The sequence below is a fragment of the Tursiops truncatus genome, chromosome 11 (genome assembly GCF_011762595.2).
Source record: "Tursiops truncatus isolate mTurTru1 chromosome 11, mTurTru1.mat.Y, whole genome shotgun sequence".
NCBI classification, from domain to species: Eukaryota; Metazoa; Chordata; class Mammalia; order Artiodactyla; family Delphinidae; genus Tursiops; species Tursiops truncatus.
In genome coordinates, this window is record NC_047044.1 from 93,058,324 (window position 1) to 93,082,268 (window position 23,945).

Below are 23,945 nucleotides of genomic sequence, written 5' to 3' on the forward strand. Positions count from 1 at the left end.
GTGTTAAGTTTGCTATACAGCAAAGTGATTCATTTATACATACATATATTCTTTTTCATACTCTTTTCCATGTGGTTTATCACAGGATATTGAATATTGTCCCCTGGGCTATAAAGTAGGACCCTGTTGTTTATCCATCCTAGATATACTAGTTTGCATCTGCTAACCCCAAACTCCCAGACCTTCCCTCTCCCCGCCCCCTCATCAACCACAAGTCAGTTCTGTATGTCTGTGAGTCTATTTCTGTTTCATAGATATGTTCACTTGTGTCGTATTTTAGATTCCACATAAGTGATATCGTGTGGTATTTGTCTTTCTCTTTCTGACTTATTTCAGTTAGTATGATAATCTCCAGGTCCATCCATGTTGCTGCAAATGGCATTGTTTTTTTTATGGTTAACATTCCATTGTGTGTGTGTGTGTGTGTGTGTGCGCGCGCGCCACATCTTCTTTATCCATTCATCTGTTGATGGACATTTAGGTTGTTTCCATGTCTTGGCTATTGTGAATAGTGCTGCTGTGAACATAGGGGTGCATGTGTCTTTTCAAATTATGGTTTTGTCTGGGGATATGCCCAGGAGTGGGATTGCAGGGTCATATGGCAACTCTAGTTTTAGTTTTCTTGAGGAACCTCCATACTGTTCTCCGTAGTGGCTGCACCAATTTACATTCCCACCAACAGTGAAGGAGGGTTCCCTTTTCTCCACACTCTCTCCAACACGTATTATCTGTAGACTTGATGGTCATTCTGACCTGTGTGAGGTGATAGCTCATCGTAGTTTTGATTTGCATTTCTCTAATAATTAGCGATGGTGAGCATCTTTTTCATGTACCTATTGGCCATCTGTATGTCTCCTTTGGTGAAATGTCTATTTAGGTCTTCTGCCCATTTTTTGATTGGGTTTTTTTTTGTTGTTATTGAATTGTACGAGCTATTTGTATATTTTGGAAATTAAGCCCTTTTTAGTCACATCATCATTTGCAAATATTTTCTCCCAGTCCATAGGTTGTCTTTTTATTTATGGTTTCCTTTGCTGTGCAAAAGCTTGTAAGTTTGATTAGGTCCCATTTGTTCATTTTTGCTTTTATTTCTATTGCCTTGGGAGACTGACCTAAGAAAACATTGGTACAATTTATGTTAGAGAATGTTTTGCCTGTGTTCTCTTCTAGGAGTTTTATGGTGTCATGTCTTATACTTAAGTCTCTAAGCCATTTTGAGTTTGTTTGTGTGTGGTGTGAGGGTGTGCTCTAACCTGATTTGCATGTGGCTGTGCATAGAGTTGCCCAGATTTTTAAGTATATAATTTTGAGGGGGTTGCCTCCACCCCCCCTTTCTCCAGACAGAAGGCAGCCAGTGACAGCAGCACCAAGGACTGGGGTTGTGTTCAGGGACGCCTGAATCGGAGTCCCCTGTGTGTCTTGTTGGATAGAGGTGGTTAGTTTGCGTGTGATAAAGGATCGATAAATACAGGCACGTGGAGCCAGGCCTGCTGTAACAATTGGACTTTCTTCTCAAATTGGAAAATCTGGAGAAAAGAAATGAGCTACCTGAACAGCTCCTCACTTGAGGAAGGAGCTGAGGCGGTGGGTCCTCCCTGTGTCCGCACCGCGCCGCGCCCTGCAGTCTGGCTGCTCCCTAAGGTCCTCCTGCGCCCAGTAGAAACCAGCAGGAGAGGCGCCCTTCCATCCTGTTGCCGGGTCTCATCGCGAGGGTCCTGCATGTACACTTGTCACAGTTGAGGCAGTTGTTTCTGGCTTCGTTAATTTGCTTTAGGTTACTGATTTCCAAGGAGTTTATTTTTGATTTTTCTCTTTTCTTCCTTATCCAAATATAAATTTTCAGTGTAGTTTCACTCCTGCATCTTCTGAGAAGTGGCCTTAAGGGTCAGGGGCCACTAAAGAATGTATCTACTATTTCTAAAGAGTCTCTGTTTCTACGATGAAACAGAAAAGCTGTTTATAACTAGTTTTGATCCCTTGATGACTCTTTTTTAAACAAGGTGGTTACAGAAATGAAGCCAGACATCAGACCTGTTTTTTTTCTTTTTTAATATTTTAATTTATTTATTTGGTTGCGCTGGGTCTTACCTGCGCAGGTGGCCTCCTTAGTTGCGGCTTGCTGGCTCCTTAGTTGCGGCATGTGTGCGGGATCTAGTTCCCTGACCAGGGACTGAACCTGGGTCCCCTGCATTGGGAGCGCGGAGTCTTAACCACTGTGCCACCAGGGAAGTTCCTAGACCTGGTTCTGAATCCCGGCACCGTCCTTTAGTAGCTGTGTGATTTAGGGCGAGTCACCTAAGGACTGTGTGTACCTCTGTGATGGGGGTAATTACACCCACCTGACAGAGGGTAGTTGTGAGAGCTGAATGAGAGAATACTCCCTTTAGTGCATTCGCATAATGCTTAGCAGACAGAGCCCACTGTGTAGCTGGTTACTCTGTCACACCGAATCCAAAGGGAAGGAACTCGGAAGTGTGTGCTTTGATGCCCTGGCCATCTGATACTCTCTCTTTTGATCGTTAATTAAAAATGTGCAACGTCTTGAAGTGGCTGTGGGGCCTTTGATGTTGGGAAGCTGAAGGTGGCGCATGGCTGTTAAGCTGTACTTCTGATGGCAGCGCCGGTGGGGAGGGGCGGTGTCATCCCGGGTGGTGAGGGAAGAATCATCTCTTACCAGTTGCACTGGAAGCCTTGGGTCCTTGAAAATAAGGAGGCTCAACCTAGAACTTTAGGGGCCTGGCCTCCCGCCTTCTAGCACCTCCGGGCTCGGGCTATAAAGCTCCCCGACGCAGAGGCCCTCATCTCCTCCTTGACCCTCTGCCCCAAGTTTTAAACCAGCCACCTGACAGAGGTCTTGGAAGGGTCTCTCTGATGATTCCCTGTCGCAGCTCTTCACTTGCCGTAGCTTAGTAACATTCTTACAGTAACAGGTAGTCGTCAAATTCAAGCCTTTTAGGTTTTTTCCTCTTTTCATAGATTTGTGAAAGAAAAAAGACCTACTATATCTCCGAACTTCAATTTTCTGGGCCAGCTCCTGGACTACGAGAAGAGGATTAAGAGCCAGACCGGAGCGGCGGGGCCCAAGAGCAAACTGAAGCTGCTGCACCTGGAGAAGCCAAGCGAGCCTGTCCCGGTCGCCGTCGCCGCCGCGGAGGGCGGGCAGGGAGGCCAGCCGCCCCTCGGGCCGCCCCGCGCCCGTCCCGCCGCCGCTCCCCCCGAGGCGTTGGGGCCCCGGCCTGTGCCCCACGCCGGTGCGCCCGGCGCCCAGCCCTCGCCTCCCGACGACGGCCCCCTGGTCCAGGCGCTCAACGGGCTCCACCTGCCCGCGGACCGGCGGGAGGACAGCGGCCGCCTCAAGCGCTCCTTCTCCCTGGACATCAAGGCGGTGTCGCCGTCAGCCGGCGCGGCCGCGCCCCTGCGCGGGCTCTCCTCCCCGGAGGCGGCCCCGGAGCCCTACAAGCCCTCCTCCGCCCTGGAGGGCGCCGGCAAGCCGTGCCAGTTCTCCCCGGTGCGGGAGGTGTCGGAGCAGACGCCCGAGGCCAGCCCGGAGCGGGAGGAGGCCGGCCCCCCCCGGGGCCCCCAGCCTCCGAGGGCCCCCGAGGGCCAGGGCGCGCGGCCCCGCGCGGGGAGGCCGCTCCTGTCGCCCCTGCCCCGCAGCGGCAGCGTGGAGGACCACTGCCAGCCCCGCTTCCTCTTCGGCCTCTCGGCCAGCCAGCAGCACCTGGCCCCGTCCGCCGCCGGGCTGGGCCTCGAGGGCTGGCACTCGGACATCCTGGCCCCCCAGACCTCCGCCCCCTCCTTGGCCAAGAGCTGGTATTTCGCCCCCGAGCCCCCTCACTTCTACTCGGCCTCGGCCGTCTACGGAGGCCACGCCGGCCCCCCCGCCTTCAGCTGCGGCCAGCTGCCCGCCTGCGGCGGCGACCCAGGCCACTCCGTGCGCCGGCGGCAGAAGCCCAGCGACAGGGCCGACTCCCGGCGCAGCTGGCACGAGGAGAGCCCCTTCGAGAAGCAGTTCAAACGCAGAAGCTGCCAGATGGAGTTTGGCGAGAGCATCATGTCCGAAAACCGGTCGCGGGAGGAACTGGGGAAGGTGGGCAGCCAGTCGAGCTTTTCAGGCAGCATGGAAATCATCGAGGTCTCCTGAGAAGAAAGACACTTGTGACTTCTATGGACAGCTTTTTTCTTGTTCACAAAAAAATATTCCCTGTAAATCTGAAATATATATATGTACATACATATATATTTTTGGAAAATGGAGCTACGGTGTAAAAGCAAAACACGGATCAACACCGCTGCTCTCTTTTAATCTCTGCACTTGAGAGAGCAGCTAGTATTTCTCTCAACACAAGTGGAAGAAGGGCAGAGGCTAGCTTTCCCCCCAGGCACACGAAACAATTCTATGCAGTGGACTGCACATCCTCTCATCATTCTTACTAAATCGAGTTCTATTTGGTGTCAGAGGACAGACGCGCCCACCATTTTCCTGTCGTGCTACAACGAGATCTCAAATACTAGTCCTGTCCGGTCCCTTCCATAGTGCACCTTAGTGCTGAGACTGAGCCAGCCTGTGGGTCGGGCGGGGAGAACCTATTAGGAACAGAACCTAATGGTAAATCCAAGAGAAATGACCACATCCAAAGCTGATTCACAAACCCAAGAGCACCTGACAGCCGAGCGATGAGAGCATCGTTCTGCTGACCGACCATTAGGGGCCTTGCCAAGATCTACTATAGAGCAACCCCAGTACCTCAGACGGAAAGTCGGGGCTTTCACCACTACCAGGTTTGGTGGCCCGTTTTCTAGGCATTGTGAACAGGCAGGTAGCTAGTCACCCCTTTCAGACCAATTCAGACGGTCTCTCTCTGCACACATTTCCAGTCGGGCCTGGATGGAGGGCGTTCATTTGTTCGTTCTTCTTCTCAGCTTTGTGAAGAAAGAAAGGAAGGAAGCGAGCTAGGATCAATGTAACAGCCAGGAGTCTGGCAGCATCACGATTTAAGCTAAGGCTGGGAGGCTAAACAAGTCTCCCTCCCTCTTTATAAATCAAAGAGTTGTTCGAGATGGGGCTGTCAACCCTTTCGATGAAGGTTAATTTCAAGCCAGACGTGAATTTATTCGGTAGCAGAGCAGCAGCACCGTCTCGTCCTCAGCCGCGCTAGACGGCTTCCATTTCGGGTTCATCGTGCAGATGCATCTTGTGAAAATGGAACGGTAAGGCAGCATTTTATAGGAAACTACTAAGAGGCAGAAAACTGCGGAAGGATTAGAGAAGGTGGAATTGCTGAGGAGAAGCAGGAAACTGTTATTTTCTCAGTGGTTTTTTCCCTTAGCATGCGACCAAGGTGGTATTTCTATAATTAGACTTTCATACTGATAGGGCTGAGAGAGGCTTTGGTAAGCAACGAACGTTCAGAGAGAAACAGTGTAGGAAGGTGAGGAGAAGGCGGTTGAATTTTGCTTCGTTGCGAGCAGAGCGGAAAGACACAGCCAAGCTGTTCTCAGAAACTAACCCCAGCATTTTTTAGTAGAACGGACATATCAAAGTGGAGTGGGACCAAGTGGTCTCCGTCCGTGACCTACAATCACTGTATGGAATCAATCCTGGCAGCTGAAAATAGGAGGTGATTAGAACAAGTCCACAAGTGACAGCACTTACCTGCTTTTAAACTTCCTGGCTTGAGTTTTGTCAGCTACAGTCTGGTCCTGTTTTGAAGCCTTAATTCACGTCAGCAGCTTTTTTTTAGGGTGGTGGGCGGGTGTTAGCATTGTTCTTTACTGTAAGTGTAGCTAGTTGCTGACTCATATCTCAGGTTTTTCTACATGTGAGAAATGGACAGTCCTTTGAGTTGGATGTGACTTCGTGTTTCCCATGGTGACTGCTAAAACCAGCATAGATGACATGATTCAAAACTGAACTGATTGTGGCGATTATGAGCTTCATAGAACATAACTGGTTATGCACAAATAATGGGCTACGATATGGGTATTAAATGGAGAGAGAACTGCGTAGGGAGTGCGTTGTTACCAAACTGGAGAAGTTCTGTTAAGAGTGATTTAGCTTTTCTATATACATGTACATTTTGGATGTAATCAGATATTATCAAGGTTTCACACAGTAATTTCTGATGTGTTATGTACACATGCACCAAACGTGTAACAGCTCCCTGCTTCCAGAGTCTGGTCACAACTGTGGAACATTTTTGAGAAATGAAATCAATGGCTCCAATGCTGTACGTTTCAGGAGGGTTGTGGGACTTGGTTTTAATGCGATCTTTGGGCAGAATTGGCCTTCCATCATTTGGGATTTCTCTTGGCCATGGTCCCCTTCCTTCCTGTGACCAACGTGGTCCTGTACTACACCCTTTGGTCCTTGATCACTAACGTCGAGTAATCAGCCCTTGGAATGGAGACTGCCCTGCCGAAGGGGCAGCCTCTCGGGCCAGCCCCAGAGCCACGTGGGTGGCCGAGGGCCGGGCAGGGCGGTGGCTGACTCTTTGCAGCGTGGAATCCGAGGGGGAGCCCTGGAGCCTACCAGATGATACGGGATGGTGATTTTATACGATAGAACTAGAGCTCTACGTGAGAAATGCTGGAAAATGGTTTAGGACATTTGTAAAGCTAGGTGGGAAGACTGTATAAATGTTTAATATGAATATAGTGTTCTTTTGTAGTAAGGCAAGCTGTTGAATGGTTGAATTGTGCATTTCTCATTCTGATGTGTCATGAATGTTAATATGATGAAATAAAATCAAAACTGGTACCTGTTTATACATAAGTATGAGAAAGGACCTCTCTCTACAGCATGTCCGAGTGGTGAAGGAGGCCTTGGTGGGACCTGACCTGCTGTCCTCCCGCCGGAGGCATCAGCTGTGTCACGGGATCCATCATTCACAGGGAACACGCTCAGGCGGTAACGGTCTGTGGCCATCGCCTTCATTCTTTAATGTGTACGCCAGACGCAACTGTGGTGTAGAAACCTCCGATGACCTCAGGTTTGGTGACTGACTGAAAGCAGAATAGGTACAAGGTAGGAAGAAAAAAGACCAGGTAAACATTTGTGGTGCATTTTAATGTAATATGTGGACGGTTTTATAATCCTTATAGGAAAAACTGAGGGAGAGTAGTTATTTAACGATCTGTTCTCCATCCTTGCCGCGTACATCACGTCCAGTGTCGCATGATGCTTGTAAGTGACACTGGGCATGATGACTCATGAGAACAGAAGCTCAGCCTCATCAGGTTGTTAGTAAAGAATCAGGCATTAAAGGAATAAAGCATTTACCTTCAGTGCAAGCAGCTGGGATAGTGGCGATAAGAAGAATCACAGGCGACATCATTTAAGTTGGTTGTGAAAGGCTTCTGAGTTGAAGTCAGATGTAAGGAAATTTAAAAACAAGAAGGATTGGACAGGGTGAGTGAAGACCAGAAGAGCTGTCTTGACCAGGGCCTTACCAAAAACTGGAGGTGGGCGTGGGATAAAGGAAGAGAGGGCACATGGCATAAATCTGCCTCGAGATGGGAGGTGGCAGGAGGGAGCAGGTGTCTCAGTGAGAGGCTTTGGGTGGGAAGCTGTAGATGTTGGAAGGCCCGAAAGTCAAGCCAGTTACTACTTAAACGCAGACAGATCTGAGGGCCTCTTGGGGACCACCAGCCGCAGCAGGCTGGTGTCAAAGGACTAGTTTGGGTCTGACATCATCAGACCAGGGCTCAGGCTAAGGGGAAACGGGGAAGGTATAGATACTGGGACAAGTGAACAAGACCTTGTTATCCTCAGAACCTTCACCGTCATTTTGTCTTAGATACTCCTGTCTGGTGGTTTTCGCTTTCTGACACTAAGCAGATATGTTTTAGGTCTAGTAAACAAAATTTAGGTCTAGGTGCTTTTCTCTGAATATAACTCTTCCGCCTCTATCAATGAAAGAGGGAAGCAAGGTATTTCTTGCATTCTGTGGGGCCCATTCATCCTTGTACGGCAAAATTATACTTGGTTATATCTTTACAATGTTGCAAAATCAACTGGAGGATGACACCACCATCTTGGAAGATGTTTACAAGTCAATCATATTGTTGCAGTTTATGTGCATATAGATGTCAAACTGGGCTTATGTAAAAACAAATTTCATTCCTTTGGTTCTGGCTAACACCCCAGAGTCAGTTGGAAATGCTTTCCCATAGGACATGCAGAATGTTACCTTGTAGGAGGGTATCATAGGCAAACAGGATAACTGGGAGAGGGTGAGCTCAGCTGTGGCCTGGGTTCTCTGGTCAGGGGAAGTATGACAGTTTCAAAGACTGAATTAAAAATACTTGGTTCACAGAAGCTTTTAGCATAAATCATGCTTCACTATATAGAACAGGTAGCAGTAGGAATATGCCTTGATTGGTGAAGAAAATTAATCAAATCGTCAGTAAATTCTATCATGTCCTATGTTGACACAGATGACCCTGAACAAATTCCTAAGAGCAATGGACACATACACGCAGCTCACCACATGAGATACTGCTCATACTAATAAGCAACTAGATTTAGTTGCCAAAAAAGTTTTAATGTTATGGTTTGAAGCATGTGAATAATTAAGTTATCTGGTTACCCTTTCCCTCTGTAGTCACAACATTTGAATGGAAGGTACATGCCTTGTGTGTGTGCAAGAAATTCAGTGTTACTTATTATAAACCAATAAACAACAATGACATCTCTGAGGCACTATGTAGCTCTTAACAAAGGAATGAAAGTCAGGGTAGGGGAAAGAAAAGCAAAATTACTTCTCTCACAATTAAGAAAAAACATACAGCTGAAAATTCCACAAGAAGAAAACATTTCCCTTCTCTCCATGCTGCCCTTCAATCTTTAGTATCAACATGTTAAGTAATTTCCGACTGAATACTACATATCTGGGTTTAGCTGAGGTGTAAACAAAACAGGAAGACAAAATTTTCAATTACTCTAGGATTTTAATACGTGTTTGTTCACAGCTCTCATTACTGAAGATTCCTTGTTTTCCTTGGGATTTGCTAAGGGAAATGCCAAAGCTAAATAAGTTCTACAAATAAACCCGAAAGAGTAAGTGGCACATGTAGTTCCCCAGGGCCATTGGTTTACGTAGCCTTGGAAACAGCATGTCCATAATACCTGTAATGTACCTTTTTCACGCGTCGGAGGAGAAAGCAAAGAAATAAGCTAGAGAATACTTTACCAAAGACAAGCCAACCAAACCAATTTCTTGAGTGCACTGAGAATGTGGAGTCCTTAAAAACTCATTCCATCGAATGTTCACTCTGGCAGAGAACGTAAGTTACTAAGAATGATAAAACTTTGAGGGAAATAAAGATGTGAAATCTATGAAATGATTATAAAGCTGCCCATGAAATCTCTCTCTGGCTCTTAACCCCACAATTCATTTATTGTAAACTTATATGCACATAATACAAGGGGTGAAGGCCTTTCTACTGATCTTCCACTTCAACTAGTGAAACAAGGAGGCTGCAGTAGAGCGGCCTGTTGGATGGGGTTCATAACTAGAGGTGAATAGACTGACAAGCAAAACAGGTCCTTAAAGGAAGCGAGCCACTTGACACCTGTCTAATTCATAGTTAAGAAAAAGAAGGAAAGAAGCTCTCCCTTGGCAACTCAGAAATTAAAGTCACTACAAGACCCAGGGCCGCTGCTCAGACACAACAGGCAAAGACGCTCCTCACTGCTTCTCGAGGGTGATGTATCAGAACCGCAGACATGGGATCTAAGAGCTGGAAGGGGCGTGAGACCCCACCCAGACCACCTCGTGCTCTAGCGGGGGTGGAAACTTCCAGCCAGGGCTCTCTGACAACCCCAGGCAGCCTCCCCATCCCTGAAACGTCCGAGAGCGTCCAGCTAGGTCACTGGCCATTAACCAACAGAGATCCAGCATTACTGTCTCTTGAAACAGTAAACCCCTCAGATTCCCAGAATCCATTGGAAAAAGTAAAATACTGAGGAGGGAAAAGTAAAATGTTACCAGTCAGGGTTCAATCAGAGAAGAACCACCAGGAATGATGTAGAATAAGAAGGCTGTTCAAGAAACTCACCTTAAGCAATTAAAGGAGCTGATGAGAGCCCCAGTTGCGCTGTTTCTTCTTCACCAGGAGTCGCTGGGCAGGTGGTCCAGAAAACAGCTGGATGTGCAGTGGGGGATGGGTGGGCAGTGGGGGATGGATGGGCAGTGGGGGGATGGATGGGCAGTGGGGGATGGGTGGGCAGTGGGGGATGGATGGGCAGTGGGGGGGATGGATGGGCAGTGAGGGATGGATGGGCAGTGAGGGATGGATGGGCAGTAAGGGATGGATGGGCAGTGGCGGAGAGCCAAGACACCTGAAGCCTGCAAGCAACAAGCTGGAACCACATCTGTCTCCCACCAGAACCCACGTTGGCTCTTCCCTTCTCTAAGCCCTCATCCTCCCTGCTGCAGAAGACCTAAGGAGAAGTTAGTACTCATACCTGGCCCAGGATCTGGAAAAGCTGAAGGAAGAGTTCTGTGGGGCCGGACGGAGGAGCTGCTGCCCACACACCAAAAGTGCACCAGGGCCTGACTGACAGCGACGTCCTCAAATACACGTGGATGTTGCTTCACTTCCACTGACAAGTCTCCTGCAAATTTCTCTTGTGGCCAACCCTAACCAAAAACGAACAGGGAAGGGAATTCCAGGAAACATAACTCGACTTAGCCAAAGTTGATAACGTTGCAAAACCACCACATACCACAAATATTAAATTAACTAGAATTATTTCAAAACACATCAGATTTCCTATTGTTCTTCTCTGCTTCTACCCAGGAATAAGCAGTCTGTCTACTTTGGACCCAAATCTAAGTTCATATACCCTGTTTTGTCTAGTGTCTTTGTAAGAAGGAAGAGAACTGGATGGAGCGCTGGCGGCAGAGGAGTTCTGCGCGTTGTGTGAGGCCACCTTTCTGCCACGTCCAGACCATCAGCTGCTGCAACACAGTTGAGAAAGCTCTGTCCTCGCAGGCTCAGTCTGCATGTCACTTTGTTATGTGCTTTTATTTGTAAATTGTATTAAGTGCAGTGAGGATAATGCAACGTGATCTCTGAGCTATTTTGACAGCTTGTAGACAACCAGCCTTTCCTTCTTTGAAAGCTACAAGCACGTCTCTGTGTTCAGAGCCAGGTTCTGTATACTCCAGGAACTCAAAAAAAGACAATGATGGTTGAGAGCTGAAAAATGCCACTTTCTGTCAGTCTAGGGGAAGGGACTATGAGAATGCCTTTTATTATTCAACTTTTCTGCCAGTTTGAAGTTAAAAAAAAAAAAGTGAAGTTAGGAAAAAATAGTAATTAGAGTAGGTGGGTACCTAGTCTAGCCACATCAGATATTAAAATGTATTGTGAAATTATAATGTTAAAACAGTGTGTGGGCTTCCCTGGTGGCGCAGTGGTTGAGAGTCCACCTGCCGATGCAGGGGACACGGGTTCGTGCCCCGGTCCGGGAAGATCCCACATGCCGCGGAGCGGCTGCGCCCATGAGCCACGGCCGCTGAGCCTGCGCATCCGGAGCCTGTGCTCCGCAACGGGAGAGGCCACAACAGTGAGAGGCCCGCATACCGCCAAAACAACAAAAAAAAGCAGTGTGAAAAAACGAACAAAACCCAGCATGAAACAGTATGGACAGAAAGATCAATGGATCTGAATACAGTCCAGAACCAGATCCTCGATTACATGGAAATTTAATACATGAAAGGAGCACTGAACACAGTGGGGTGGGGGTGGGGGAATGCATTATTCAATAAATGTGGCTGCCTTCCCCTCCGTGACATTTCCTAGAATAACCTTAGCTATTTAACAGATTTTAAAATTACAGAACATCTTTCTTGATTGTACTCTAATGAAATGCTCTAGGAATGGTTTAAAGCCCCACTAAAATCCTGACCACCAAAGGCATTATAAAGATGAGCTTCTTTCACCAGAGTGGCCCAACAAACTCTAAAGGTCTAGCTCCCCACTCCCAGCTCAGTGCTTCCAATGCCTCCCTGGCTCCCTCAGACGCCTTTATCTCCTCTGGCTGGACGTCTCTACCCGCCTTCCTTCCTGATGGGTAAAGAAGCAGTTCCAGAAGGTTGCCCTCTGAAGGAGGCAGATGCTGCCTTGGCCTCTTCCCCAGCTCTGGTTTCCAGGTTGTCTTTCCAGTTCACAGGGAATGAGCAATCTTGATATTTTTTGGTCCTTAGAAAATGCTAGAAGCTATTGATTTTTTCCCTGTGTCTACATTTTTTTTCAATTATTTTTTCCATTTAGCTTGGAATGTTCATATTTCTGCTGTCATCCAGTTGTTTTATGCCCTACATTTTATCCCGGGTTCTAAGAACCTTACAAGATAGTGTTCAATCAAAATTCGAGGTTTAAAAAATAAAAAAATTCGAGGTTAGAATCAGATAAAGTTTAACTGAGAGATGCTAAACTAAGTGGGATCAATTTTAACCTTACAAATATACCTAAGGCTGTTTGGACACAAAAAACACCCTCTGAGGCTTGGAGGAATCTAGGGAGCCCCGTGGGCCTCAGTGACCTCCCTATATCCCCGGCTCCTGGTCTCCATATGCCTGCCTGGATCTGTTCGTATGTTCCACTTCTTTGCTTCTGCAATCTTTTCTTCCATTAGAACGTTTATGATGTGCAACAAGTACTGCACTGAGTACTTCTGTGGTTACTCAAATTGCTTCATTTCCTAATCGCCCATAGAAATTCAGCAGCACTTGGAGTTTTTCCTCTTCAGCCTTTTTTGTATCCCCGGCACAAGGCCTGGCCCATCCAGTGGGCTCCGTGGACGCCTGCTGGGTGAGCGCTCTCCGCTCTGCTCCACGAGTCTGCAAAGCTCGTAAAGCAAATGAGGGCTACAACCTGCCTCAAAAACGGGAGTCCTGCCGGCGCTGATGTAATAAGAGGAAACCTAAACTGTATCTGCATCAAGGAAACCAGCTATCAGTGGGAGATGAACCCGACCAGGCTGTGGAAAGGGAGTCTTCAGTTTCCGATGACGACACAGGAGGGGCACCCTAAGCTGACACAGGAGCAGTGCCAGGCCAGATAAAGACTTGCTACGATGGAAACACAACACACACACCTGGATTAAATTAGTTCTTTATGTTTACAACCCACAAGACAGCCGACTGAGAAAAATTTCACGAAGGCGTCAGGGACACAGAGCTTCTTAAAATATTTCTCCCCTTCTCTTCATATTTTCAGTCTGCAAGCTAGACTAGATAATATACACGGTCAATTAAAAAGAAAAAAACTACGCAAAATAAAAATAAGTCCCAAGGCAGAGTTCTGTAAAGAATCCCTAATAGTTGAAACATTCCAACTTCGGTGACCACTGAGAGTAGGTTTGCTGGTTGCAGAGGGAGAGCGCGTCAAGGGAAGGGCTGGGGCATCGCAGTCTCCAGGGCGGCTGGACTGCTTCCCGTGCCCTCAGGGAGCGTCCACACCCCCAGTGGCCTTCGGTCACCTCCGACGCCTTTGGTTCCAAGCGTCCTGGGGCCCTGGCGGTCCCCCGACCGCAGCCGGTGGGGGGAGGCAGCTACAGCCTGAGCTCGCGGTCGGGCTTCATGCTGAAGGGCTCCAGGCGCTCGGCCTCGGGCAGCAGGCTGTTGAGCCGCTCCAGCAGCGGCACCGTCTGGTCGATGCCCATCTGGATACGGCGCAGGATGGCCGACATCTCGTTGACCTTCTGGATCTGCTCGGCGTATTTGGCGTATCTTTTCTGGCGCTCCTGCATGAAGCTAAAGAGGGTTTCTACAGACAGATCCATCTGCAGGAGGGAGAGAAGTGAGACACATTCAACCCAGAGGAAACAAGTCCCGTCACAAGGCTGGGGGATGAGCACGAGGTGCGGAGCCCACAGGCCACGTGGGGGGCGACCAGCTTTGCAGGAAGCGGAATCGCTGGGCATAAAAACCTTCCAGGACACGACCTGACCGGCTGCTGCCCCAGAACCCTCTGCAGAGGGAGACTGGGATGACGGCCTCCAGCTCTGCCTTCTGGACACGTGAGCCATCTAGTCCTTCTTGAGACCCTGGGATTTCTAGCTCTTTCTCTCTATAGGAAAGAATCCTGGGCTCAGAAATCAGGCAGACCAAGGTTTGACTCCGGCTCTGCCACTGAGCTGCTAATATGTATGCTTTCTGTCTCAGGTCTTTCATCTGCAAAAATCAGGGGACTGATGGCAGACTTGCAGGGTTGCTGTGAGGACGAAATGAGATGACGACGTGCTCAGGACTCGGCTTTGTCCTCCCTCCTCCCTGGAGGCTGCAGACCGCAGTCACTCCGGGAGAGCAGCCTGGAGGGGGTGGCACTCCCCGCCAGGACCACAGACGCCAACCAAGTCAAGTCTATATACCATGCGGGGCAAACGGAGGGCTGCTTTGGGCACTCTCCCCCCAGTCAAGCAAACTGGAGGCTCTGGGCTCCCCTTTTGTGGCCTCTTTTCCTCCCCTGGCGAGGTTCTTTGGTACCTATCATCTGGATGAAAACAGGAGGAGGAGGGAACCGCCAGCGTGTCGGATGCCCGCAGCCCTCCTCTGCATGGACCCGCATCCACTCCCTCCCCACTTGTTTCCTTCCCCAACCAGGGAGGAAACAGTCACACCCCCGAGACTCATGCTTCTGTCCCAAAGCTCAAGTGGCACCTCAACCCTTCCTTGTTGTCCTCCCAGGAGCGCGGCCCTTCCCAACCCCGGCAGCCAGCCAAGTGCTGGCCCTCAACGCGAGTTACCGCAGAGCCTCTGAAAACGGCGTGATAAAGACAAAAACAAAACAAACACTCTAACATATAAGAGCCCCAAGCCAGGGCACCCCCCGAAAACAAAATAACCAATTCTATTTTGACGCTGTGCGTGTGGGGAGAGAGGGACAGTGCTGAGGAGCAGGGGGGTTGTTACAGGAACTCAGGGCTTATTTTTGTCCGTTGGTTCTCCCGTCACTTGTTTTGAAATGCCGAGGGGACAACGAAAGACAGCTGGTGAAGGGCTGGGGTGCGCAGGGAGGAAAATAATACATCTGCATGGGAAGCTCCAGACAAGGTGGAAACGGTTTCTACCTTCCGAGGGCTCTCTGCAAGCCTGTTCAGGCGCTCAGCACTTCGGAGGTGGGGAGGCAGGAAACGATCGTCTTCCTCACAGTCGGCGCCAGCCTTCTCAGGATGGCAGTTCGGTCCAGCACCTAGAACACTCCGCCCTCTGCAAGACTGTGGGAGCCAGCTGGGACCCACTCGTGGGCCAGCACAGCCCACGGAACAGCCTGCACCAGAATTCAGAAGCTTCTCGCGTCATCACGTTTCGCTTGGCGGGGGCACTCCCGGCCCCCAGCCCCCGACTCTACCAGACCAGACAGACTCCCGAGTCAGAGTTTATCTGAAATGGCCTCCAAGGCTCTACCTTATCGTGCCTAAGGCCCTTGGCAATCAACCCATCCCCTCCCCTACGGCCGGACTGACACCTATCAGACAGCTTTTACAACCATCTTAGCAGAGTTCTTGTTCAATGGCATACACTTCCTTACACACTTCCACATCCAGCTGAGGCCACGTTTAATGTGTCCAGAGCTTCTGTCCGCAGCCATGTCATGCTGAATGCTTAGGTGAGCACACTGAATTCAAGCACGCTGTTCAAACGTGTTTAGAGTACATCTTCCAAGAGTCAATTCCATGACAGTCCCAGAGGGAAAAAACCACAGAAGAGGAAACTTAGGGCTGAGCGACCTCCAAGATCTCACAGTGACAGAACCAAGACTAAAACCCAGATTTCCTCAGTCCAGCCTCTTCCTTTCACTGTATTTAATCGAGAGAGTGTGCCATTAGGGGCACACGAGATTTTAGCTGGTACATGGCATGGCATTAAAGAGCATCAAATCACGTGATGGAAAAGTTATTGCCTTTTAAATCTTTTCCCATTCTTTCTGATTGCTGCAGGTAAAGTCTCAATTTGGTGCAGCTAAGACTTTAATACCTGGAAGAGTGTAATAAAATGGGCAATGCCTGCTTCTCATGCCCCGCCCTTTGCTCAGACAATACCGCTCCTGACCCCTACCCCTACCTAAGCATGTGCCCGTGAACCCCAGGTACACACTTACTCCAGCATTTCTGACATGACTTTAGGCAATGTCAGCATCTAATGCAATTCCGAATCTTAGCATTTTGACAATCGGGAACATATTCACCTTTCCTGTTTCTATTTTGGCATGTAGACTCCAACAAGGAAGCATAAATACAACACACAGAGTCAACAGACATTTATCGAGTACTACCGTGTACCATGCACCATGCAAAGTCCTAGCGATATGGATATTAAGAACCAAAACTATTTACACCCACACGGCTTACTGTGTACATTAACATGACTCTTCTTTTCCACTCTCTTTGTTAACATGACTTTACTATTCCAGGAAACTCAGGCCCAGAAGGAGGAATGTTGCAAATAACTTTGTTTCAGGAACTTCCAGAGGAGCCATTTAAATGTAAAACTATTAGATTTTCCAATAGACAGAGAATGACTATTTATTCCCCGTGACTCTTGCCTCAAAACCCTGGCCTTGCTGTGACCACATGTCTAAGTACTAGTCAGCGGCATGTATATGAGGAAGTCTCTCACGGAGCTTCCGGGTGCCTTCCTAAAAGTTAGCTGGCATGCTCCTCCTCTCCTTCTTTGTCCCTTCCCTCCCTCTGCTGCTGCTGAAATGCAGATGCAGCCCCCATGGACCACAAGAATAACTAAGCTCATAATCTGTGGGTCGGCAGAGCAGTGAACTAGAAGAAGTCTGGGTCCATGAGGCTTTTTCCCCATGAGAGTCGTACCGGGTGTGGGAGAGAACAACAAATTTCCATTTTGACTGTATGGCCCAGGAAACTCTGTTCAATACTCTGTAATGACCTATATGGAAAAAGAACCTAAAAAAGAGTGAATATATGTATATGTATAACTGATTCACTTTGCTGTACAGCAGAAACACAACACCGTAAATCAACTAGACTCCAATAAAAATTAATTTAAAAGAAACAAACAAGGTAGAGACTTCCCCTGGTGGCGCAGTGGTTAAGACTCCGCACTCCCAATGCAGGGGGCCTGGGTTCAATCCCTGGTGAGGGAACTAGATCCCACATTCATGCTGCAACTAAGAGTTCGCATGCCTCAACTAAGGAGCCCGTGAGCCTCAATTAAGAAGCCCGCCTGCCACAACTAAGACCCGGTGCAACCAACTAACTAAATAAATAAATAAATTTTTTTTTTAAAAAAAAGGTAAAAAAACATTTCCATTCTGTATAAGCCACCATAATTCTGGGTCTCTGTAACACCAGTTCGATTTAACCTTACACTGATAGAAGGAATGTGATAAAGTCCCTGCCCTAAGGAGCTCACTGTTTACTCTTAAACTCATACTTCAAACCTTGCTCCACATATGCACATACTGTCTCTGGTGGCAGTACCTTTCAAAGGGCAGGTGAAAAAGGAGGTGAGATTATTTGTGGGTGTCAGTGCAGGCTTTACTATGACATTAGACATCTATAGAAGGGGCTCAAAGTCGTTCCAAATACCTTATGTGGATGGGGCATCCTATTTGCCCCCCTGGTCGGTCCACTGCCAGCAATGGATCCAAAATATTAGCAAATCAAATCCAGAAATATACAAAAAGGATAGTATATCATTACCAAGTGGGGTTTATCTCAAGGATGTAAGCTTTTTCAGCATCTGAAAATCAAAGTAATTTGTCATTTCAGTATAATAAAGGTTAAAAATCATATAATCATTTTAACAGACATAGAAAAAGCATTCAACAAATTATGAAAATTTCAGCAAATTAGGAACAGAAGGAAACTTCCTCAGTCTGATAAAGGGCATTTGTGAAAACCCAACAGCTAACATCACAGCTAGTGGTGAAAGACACTTTTCTCCCTAAGATCAGGAATAAGGCAAGGATGCCCATTCTCACCACTTCTATTCAAAGTTGTACTAGAGGTCCTAGCCACTGCAATAAGTCAACCAAAGGAAATAAAAGGCACAGGAACTGGAGAGGAATAAATAAAAGGGTCTTAATCTGCAGATGACATGGTGTACCTAGAAAATCTTAAGGAAGCTTAGAACCAAAACTAATAAAACCATCAAGTGAATTTAGCAGGGTTGCAAGATACACGGTCAACATACAAAAATCAATTGTATTTCTATATATTTGCAATGAACAACTGGACAATGGAATAAAAAATACAAAATTTACAATTGCATCAACATAAAAAACTTAGAGAAAATGTCACAAAATATGTATAAGACCTACACACTGATATTACAAAACCCTGCAATGAAAAATTAAAGGAGATCTCGAAAATGGAGAGGTATACCATGTTCATGGATTGGAAGATTCAACATCATTAAGATGTCAGTTCTTGCCAAATCGATTTATAGATTCATTTGCAATCTGAATCAAAATTCTGGATGGCTTTTTTTGGTAGGGATTTGACAAGCTGATTCTAAGTAAACAGAATGGTCAAAAGAATTTTGAAAACAAACAAAGTCTGAAGACTTATAGTAATTCTTTCAAGACTTAATTTAAAGCTACAGGGCGGAGGCAAGATGGTGGTGTGGGAAGATGCAGAGTTAGCGTCTCCCCACAACTAGGGCGCCTGTCAGCTACTGGTGAGGTACTCTGAGGCCCAGGGGATGGGAGGAACCCCAAAGTGAACCGGTAGGACACAGAGGGACTGAGGAGGGAGGAGAAGTGGAAGCCAGACAGGATCAGTGACCGTGAGACCAGGGAGATCAGGAGAGGCAGGTGGGAGGGACTCTCCAGGAAGAGCAGCAGAGGAGCAGAGAGGGCGATCGCCTGGCCCACTCAGGCAGGGGAGGCTGCTGAGCTCCCAAGGCGGTACCCCTGCCACAAAGCCCCATCCAGGCCACGTGGGTCCTCGGGGCATAGGAGGGAGGCCAGGGAGATGGGGAGAGGCAGGCAGGAGAGGCCCTCCTAGACTGCAGGAGCAGGAGAAGAGAGCAGGGCATTTGTCCCACTCACTCAAGCCCAGGAAGCCTGCTAGGCTCCCAGGTGAGATGTCCTGCCCTCTGAGACCCACACCTGGGCCCCTTCTGTTCCTTGAGCCTAAGCCCCACCCCCCACAGCCCCCAGGGCCTTTTCCAGCCCCGTGGGTCCTGAGCACTGGCCCCACCCACCACCCAAACCTCACCCTTGCTTAGGCCCCACCCTCCAGAGCCAAGTTCTTCCCCCCTCCCTTTTTTTTCCCTCCTCTTTTTTACTATTGTGGTACTGATGTACCTTCTGGTTGTTGATTCCTCTACAGTTTTATTTTTATATTCTTCCTAATATATCTGTTAGTTTCCTAGTCTAATTTTATTTTTCACTTTGTTATTGTTCTTTTTTGCCACCCCAGGCATCATGAGTCCAGGATCAAGCCGAAGCTCCTGCAGTGGGAGCTCCGAGTCCAAACCACTGGACTAACAGAGAACCTCAGACCCCAGGGAATATTCATCAGAGTGAGGTCTCACAGAGTTCCTCATCTCAGCACCAAGACCCAGCTCTACCCAACAGCCGATAAACTCCAGTGTTGGAAGCCTCAGGCCAAACAACCAATAAGACAGGAACACAATCCCACTCATAAAAAAAAAAAAAACATAGATGGCAAAAAACTTTTTCACAGATGAAGGAGCAAGATAAAAAACCTACAAGACCAAATAAATGAAGAGGAAATAGGCAATCTACCTGAAAAAGAATTCAGAGTAATGATAGTAAAGGTGATCCAGAATCTTGGAAATAGAATGGAGGCACAGACTGAGAAAATACAAGAAATGTTTACCAAAGATCTAGAAGAACTAAAGAACAAACAAACAGAGATGAACAACATGATAGCTGAAATGAAAAATACACTAGAAGGAATCAATAACAGAGTAACTGAGGCAGAAGAATGAATAAGTGAGCTGGAAGACAGAATGGTGGAAGTAACTGCCGAGGAGCAGAATAAAGAAAAAGAATGAAAAGAATTGAAGACAATCTCAGAGACCTCTGGGATAACACTAAATGCACCAACATTCAAATTATAGGGGTTCCAGAAGAAGAGAAAAAGAAAGGGTCTGAGAAAATACTTGAAGAGATTATAGTTGAAAACTCCCCTAACATGGGAAAGGAAATAGTCACCCAAGTCCAGGAAGCACAGACAGTCCCATATAGGAATAAACCCTAGGAAAAACACATCAAGACACATATTAATCCAACAAACAAAAATTAAAGTCAAAGAAAAAATATTAAAAGCAGCAAGGGAAAAACAAAAAATAACATACAAAGGAATCCCCATAAGGTTATCAGCTGATTTTTCAGTGGAAACTCTGCAGGCCAGAAGGGAGTGGCAGGATATACTTAAAGTGATGAAAGAGAAAAACCTACAACCAAGATTACTCTACCCAGAAAGGATCTCATTCAGATTTGATGGAGAAGTCAAAAGCTTTTCAGACAAGCAAAAGCTAAGAGAATTCAGCACCACCAAACCTGCTTTACAACAAATGCTAAAGAAACTTCTCTAAGCAGGAAACACAAGAGAAGAAAAAGACCCACAAAAACAAACCCAAAACAATTAAGTAAATGGTAATAGGAACATACATATCAATAATAACCTTGAATGTAAATGGATTAAATGCCCCAAGCAAAAGACACAGACTGACTGAACGGATACAAAAACAAGACCCATATATATGCTGTCTACAAGAGACCCACTTCAGACCTAGGGACACATACAGACTGAAAGTAAAGGGTTGGAAAAAGATATTCCATGCAAATGGAAATCAAAAGAAAGTTGAAGTAGCAATACTCGTATCAGATAAAATAGACTTTAAAATAAAGACTGTTAGAAGAGATAAGGAGAGACACTACATAATGATCAAAGGATCAATCCAAGAAGAAAATATAACAATTATAAATGTTTATGCACCCAACATAGGAGCACCTCAATACATAAGGCAAATGCTAACAACCATGAAAGGAGCAATCAACAGTAACACAATAACAGTACAGGACTCTAACACACCACTTACACCAATGGACAGATCATTCAAACAGAAAATAATAAGGAAACACAAGCTTTAAATGACACAATAGACCAGATAGATCTAAGTGATATTTACAGAACATTCCACCCAAAAGTGGCAGAATACATTCTTCTCAAGTGCACATGGAACATTCTCCAGGATAGATCACATCTTGGGTCAAAAATCAAGCCTCAGAAAATTTAAGAAAATTGAAATCGTATCAAGCATCTTTTCTGACCACAACGTTATGAGGTTGGAAATCAATTACAGGAAAAAAAACTAAAAAGCACAAATACATGGAGGCTAAACAGTGCGCTACGAAATAACCAAGAGATCACTGAAGAAATCAAAGAAGAAATTAAAAAATACAGAGAAACAAATGACAATGAAAACACAACGACCCAAAATCTATGGGATGCAGCAAAAGCAGTTCTAAGAGGGAAGTTTAGAGCAATACAATCTCACCTCAAGAAACAAGAAAAATCTCAAATAAACAATCTAACCCTACACTTAAAACAAGTAGAGAAAGAAGAACAAAGAAAACCCAAAGTCAGTAGAAGGAAAGAAATAATAAATATCAAAGCAGAAATAAATGAAATAGAAATGAAAAACACAATAGCAAAGACCTATAAAACTAAAACCTGGTTCTTTGAGAAAATAAACAAAATTGATAAACCCTTAGCCAGACTCAGCAAGAAAAAAACGGGAGAGGACACAAATCAATAAATTTAGAAATGAAAAAGGAGAAATCACAACTGACACTGCAGAAATACAAAGGATTATAAGAGACTACTACAAACAACTATATGCCAATAAAATGGACAACCATGAAGAAATGGACAAATTCTTGGAAAGGTACAATTTTCCAAGAGTGAACCAGGAAGAATTAGAAAATATAAACAGACCTATCACAAGCAATGAAATTGAAACCATAATTAAAAATCTTCTAGCAAACAAAAGCCCAGGACCAGATGGCTTCACAGGTGAATTCTATCAAACATTTAGAGAAGAGCTAACACCAATCCTTCTCCAACTCTTCCAAAAAATTGCAGGAGAAACATTCCCAAATTCATTCTATGAAGCCAGCATCACCCTGATACCAAAACCAGAAAAAGATATCACAAAAAAAGAAAATTATAGACCAATATCACTGATGAACATAGATGCAAAAATCCTGAACAAAATGCTAGCAAACAGAATGCAACAGCACATTAAAAGGATCATACACCATGATCAAGTGGGATTTATCCCAGGGATGCAAGGATTCTTCAATATATGCAAATCAATCAACGTGATACACCACATTAACAAATTAAGGAATAAAAACCATATGATCATCTCAATAGATGCAGAAAAAGCTTTTGACAAAATTCAACACCCATTTATGATAAAAACTCTCCAGAAAATGGGCATAGAGGGAATCTACCTCAACATAATAAAGGCCATATATGACAAACCCACAGCAAGCATCATACTCAATGGTGAAAAACTGAAAGCATTTCCACTAAGATCAGGAACAAGACAAGGATGTCCACTCCGCTGCTCTTATTCAACATAGTTTTGGAAGACCCAGCCACAGCAATCAGAGAAGAAAAAGAAATAAAGGAATACAAATTGGAAAAGAAGACGTAAAACTGTCACTATTTGCTGATGACATGATTCTATACATATAAAATCCTAAAGATGCCACCAGAAAACTACTAGAACTAATCAATGAATTTGGTAAGGTTGCAGGATACAAAATTAATGCACAGAAATCTCTGGCATTCCTATACATCAACAACAAAAAATCAGAAAAAGAAATTAAGGAAACACTCCCATTTACCATTGCAACAAAAAGAATAAAATACCTAGGAATAAACCTGCCTAAAAAGGTGAAAGACTTGTACTCAGAAAACTATAAAACACTGATGAAAGAAATCAAAGATGACATAAACAGATGGATAAATATACCATGTTCTTGGATTGGAAGAATCAATATTGTGAAAATGACTATACTACCCAAAGCAATCTACAGATTCAATGCAATCCCTAATAAACTACCAATGGCATTCTTCACAGAATTAGGATAAATTTTACAATTTGTATGGAAACACAAAAGACCCCAAATAGCCAAAGCAATCTTGAGAAAGAAAAGTGGAGTCGGAGGAATCAAGGCTCCCCGACTTCAAACTATACCACAAAGCTACAGTAATCAAGAACAGTATGGTACTGGCTCAAAAACAGGAATATAGATCAATGGTACAGGACAGAAAGCCCAGAGATAAACCCACACACATATGGGCACCTAATTTAGGACAAAGGAGGCAAGAACATACAATGGAGAAAAGACAGCCTCTTCAATAAGTGGTGCTGGGAAAACTGGACAGCTACATGTAAAAGAATGAAATTAGAACACTACCTAACACCATACACAAAAATAAACTCCACATGGATTAAGACTTAAATGTAAGACCAGACACTATAAAACTCTTAGAGGAAAACATAGGAAAAACATTCTTTGACATAAACCACAGCAAGATCTTTTTGACCCACCTCCTACAGTAACGGAAATAAAAACAAAAATAAACAAATGGGACTTAATTAATCTTAAAATCTTTTGCATAGCAAAGGAAACCATAAACAAGACAGAAAGACAACCCTCAGAATGGGAGAAAATATTTGCAAATGATACAACAGACAAAGGATTAATCTCCAAAATATACAAAGAGCTCATGGAGCTCAATATCAAAAAAAAACAAACAATCCAGTTAAAAAATGGGCGGAAGACCTAAATAGACATTTCACCAAGGAAGACATACAGGTGGCCCAGAGGCATATGGAAAGATGCTCAACATCACTAATTATTAGAGAAATGCAAATCAAAACTACAATGAGGTATCACCT

General features: G+C 45.7%; 2 protein-coding genes across 3 annotated transcripts in view; one reads left to right on the forward strand and one right to left on the reverse strand.

The window, feature by feature from the left end:
• The window catches only part of DUSP16 (dual specificity phosphatase 16), a 75,703-nt gene extending 71,414 nt beyond the window's left edge, over positions 1–4,289 (forward strand). Inside the window, exon 8 of the mRNA XM_033867027.2 lies at positions 2,977–4,289. Within this exon, the coding sequence (XP_033722918.1) occupies positions 2,977–4,144 (1,168 nt within the window). The 3' untranslated portion in view covers positions 4,145–4,289. The remainder of the gene's footprint in view (positions 1–2,976) is intronic.
• Positions 4,290–13,112: 8,823 nt separating this feature from the next.
• Positions 13,113–23,945, reverse strand: part of BORCS5 (BLOC-1 related complex subunit 5) — a 97,683-nt gene continuing 86,850 nt past the window's right edge. For both annotated transcript variants that reach the window (XM_019937629.3, XM_019937623.3), the window contains exon 4: positions 13,113–13,798. In XM_019937629.3, coding sequence (XP_019793188.1) covers positions 13,568–13,798 — 231 coding nt within the window. In that variant the 3' untranslated portion in view covers positions 13,113–13,567. The remainder of the gene's footprint in view (positions 13,799–23,945) is intronic.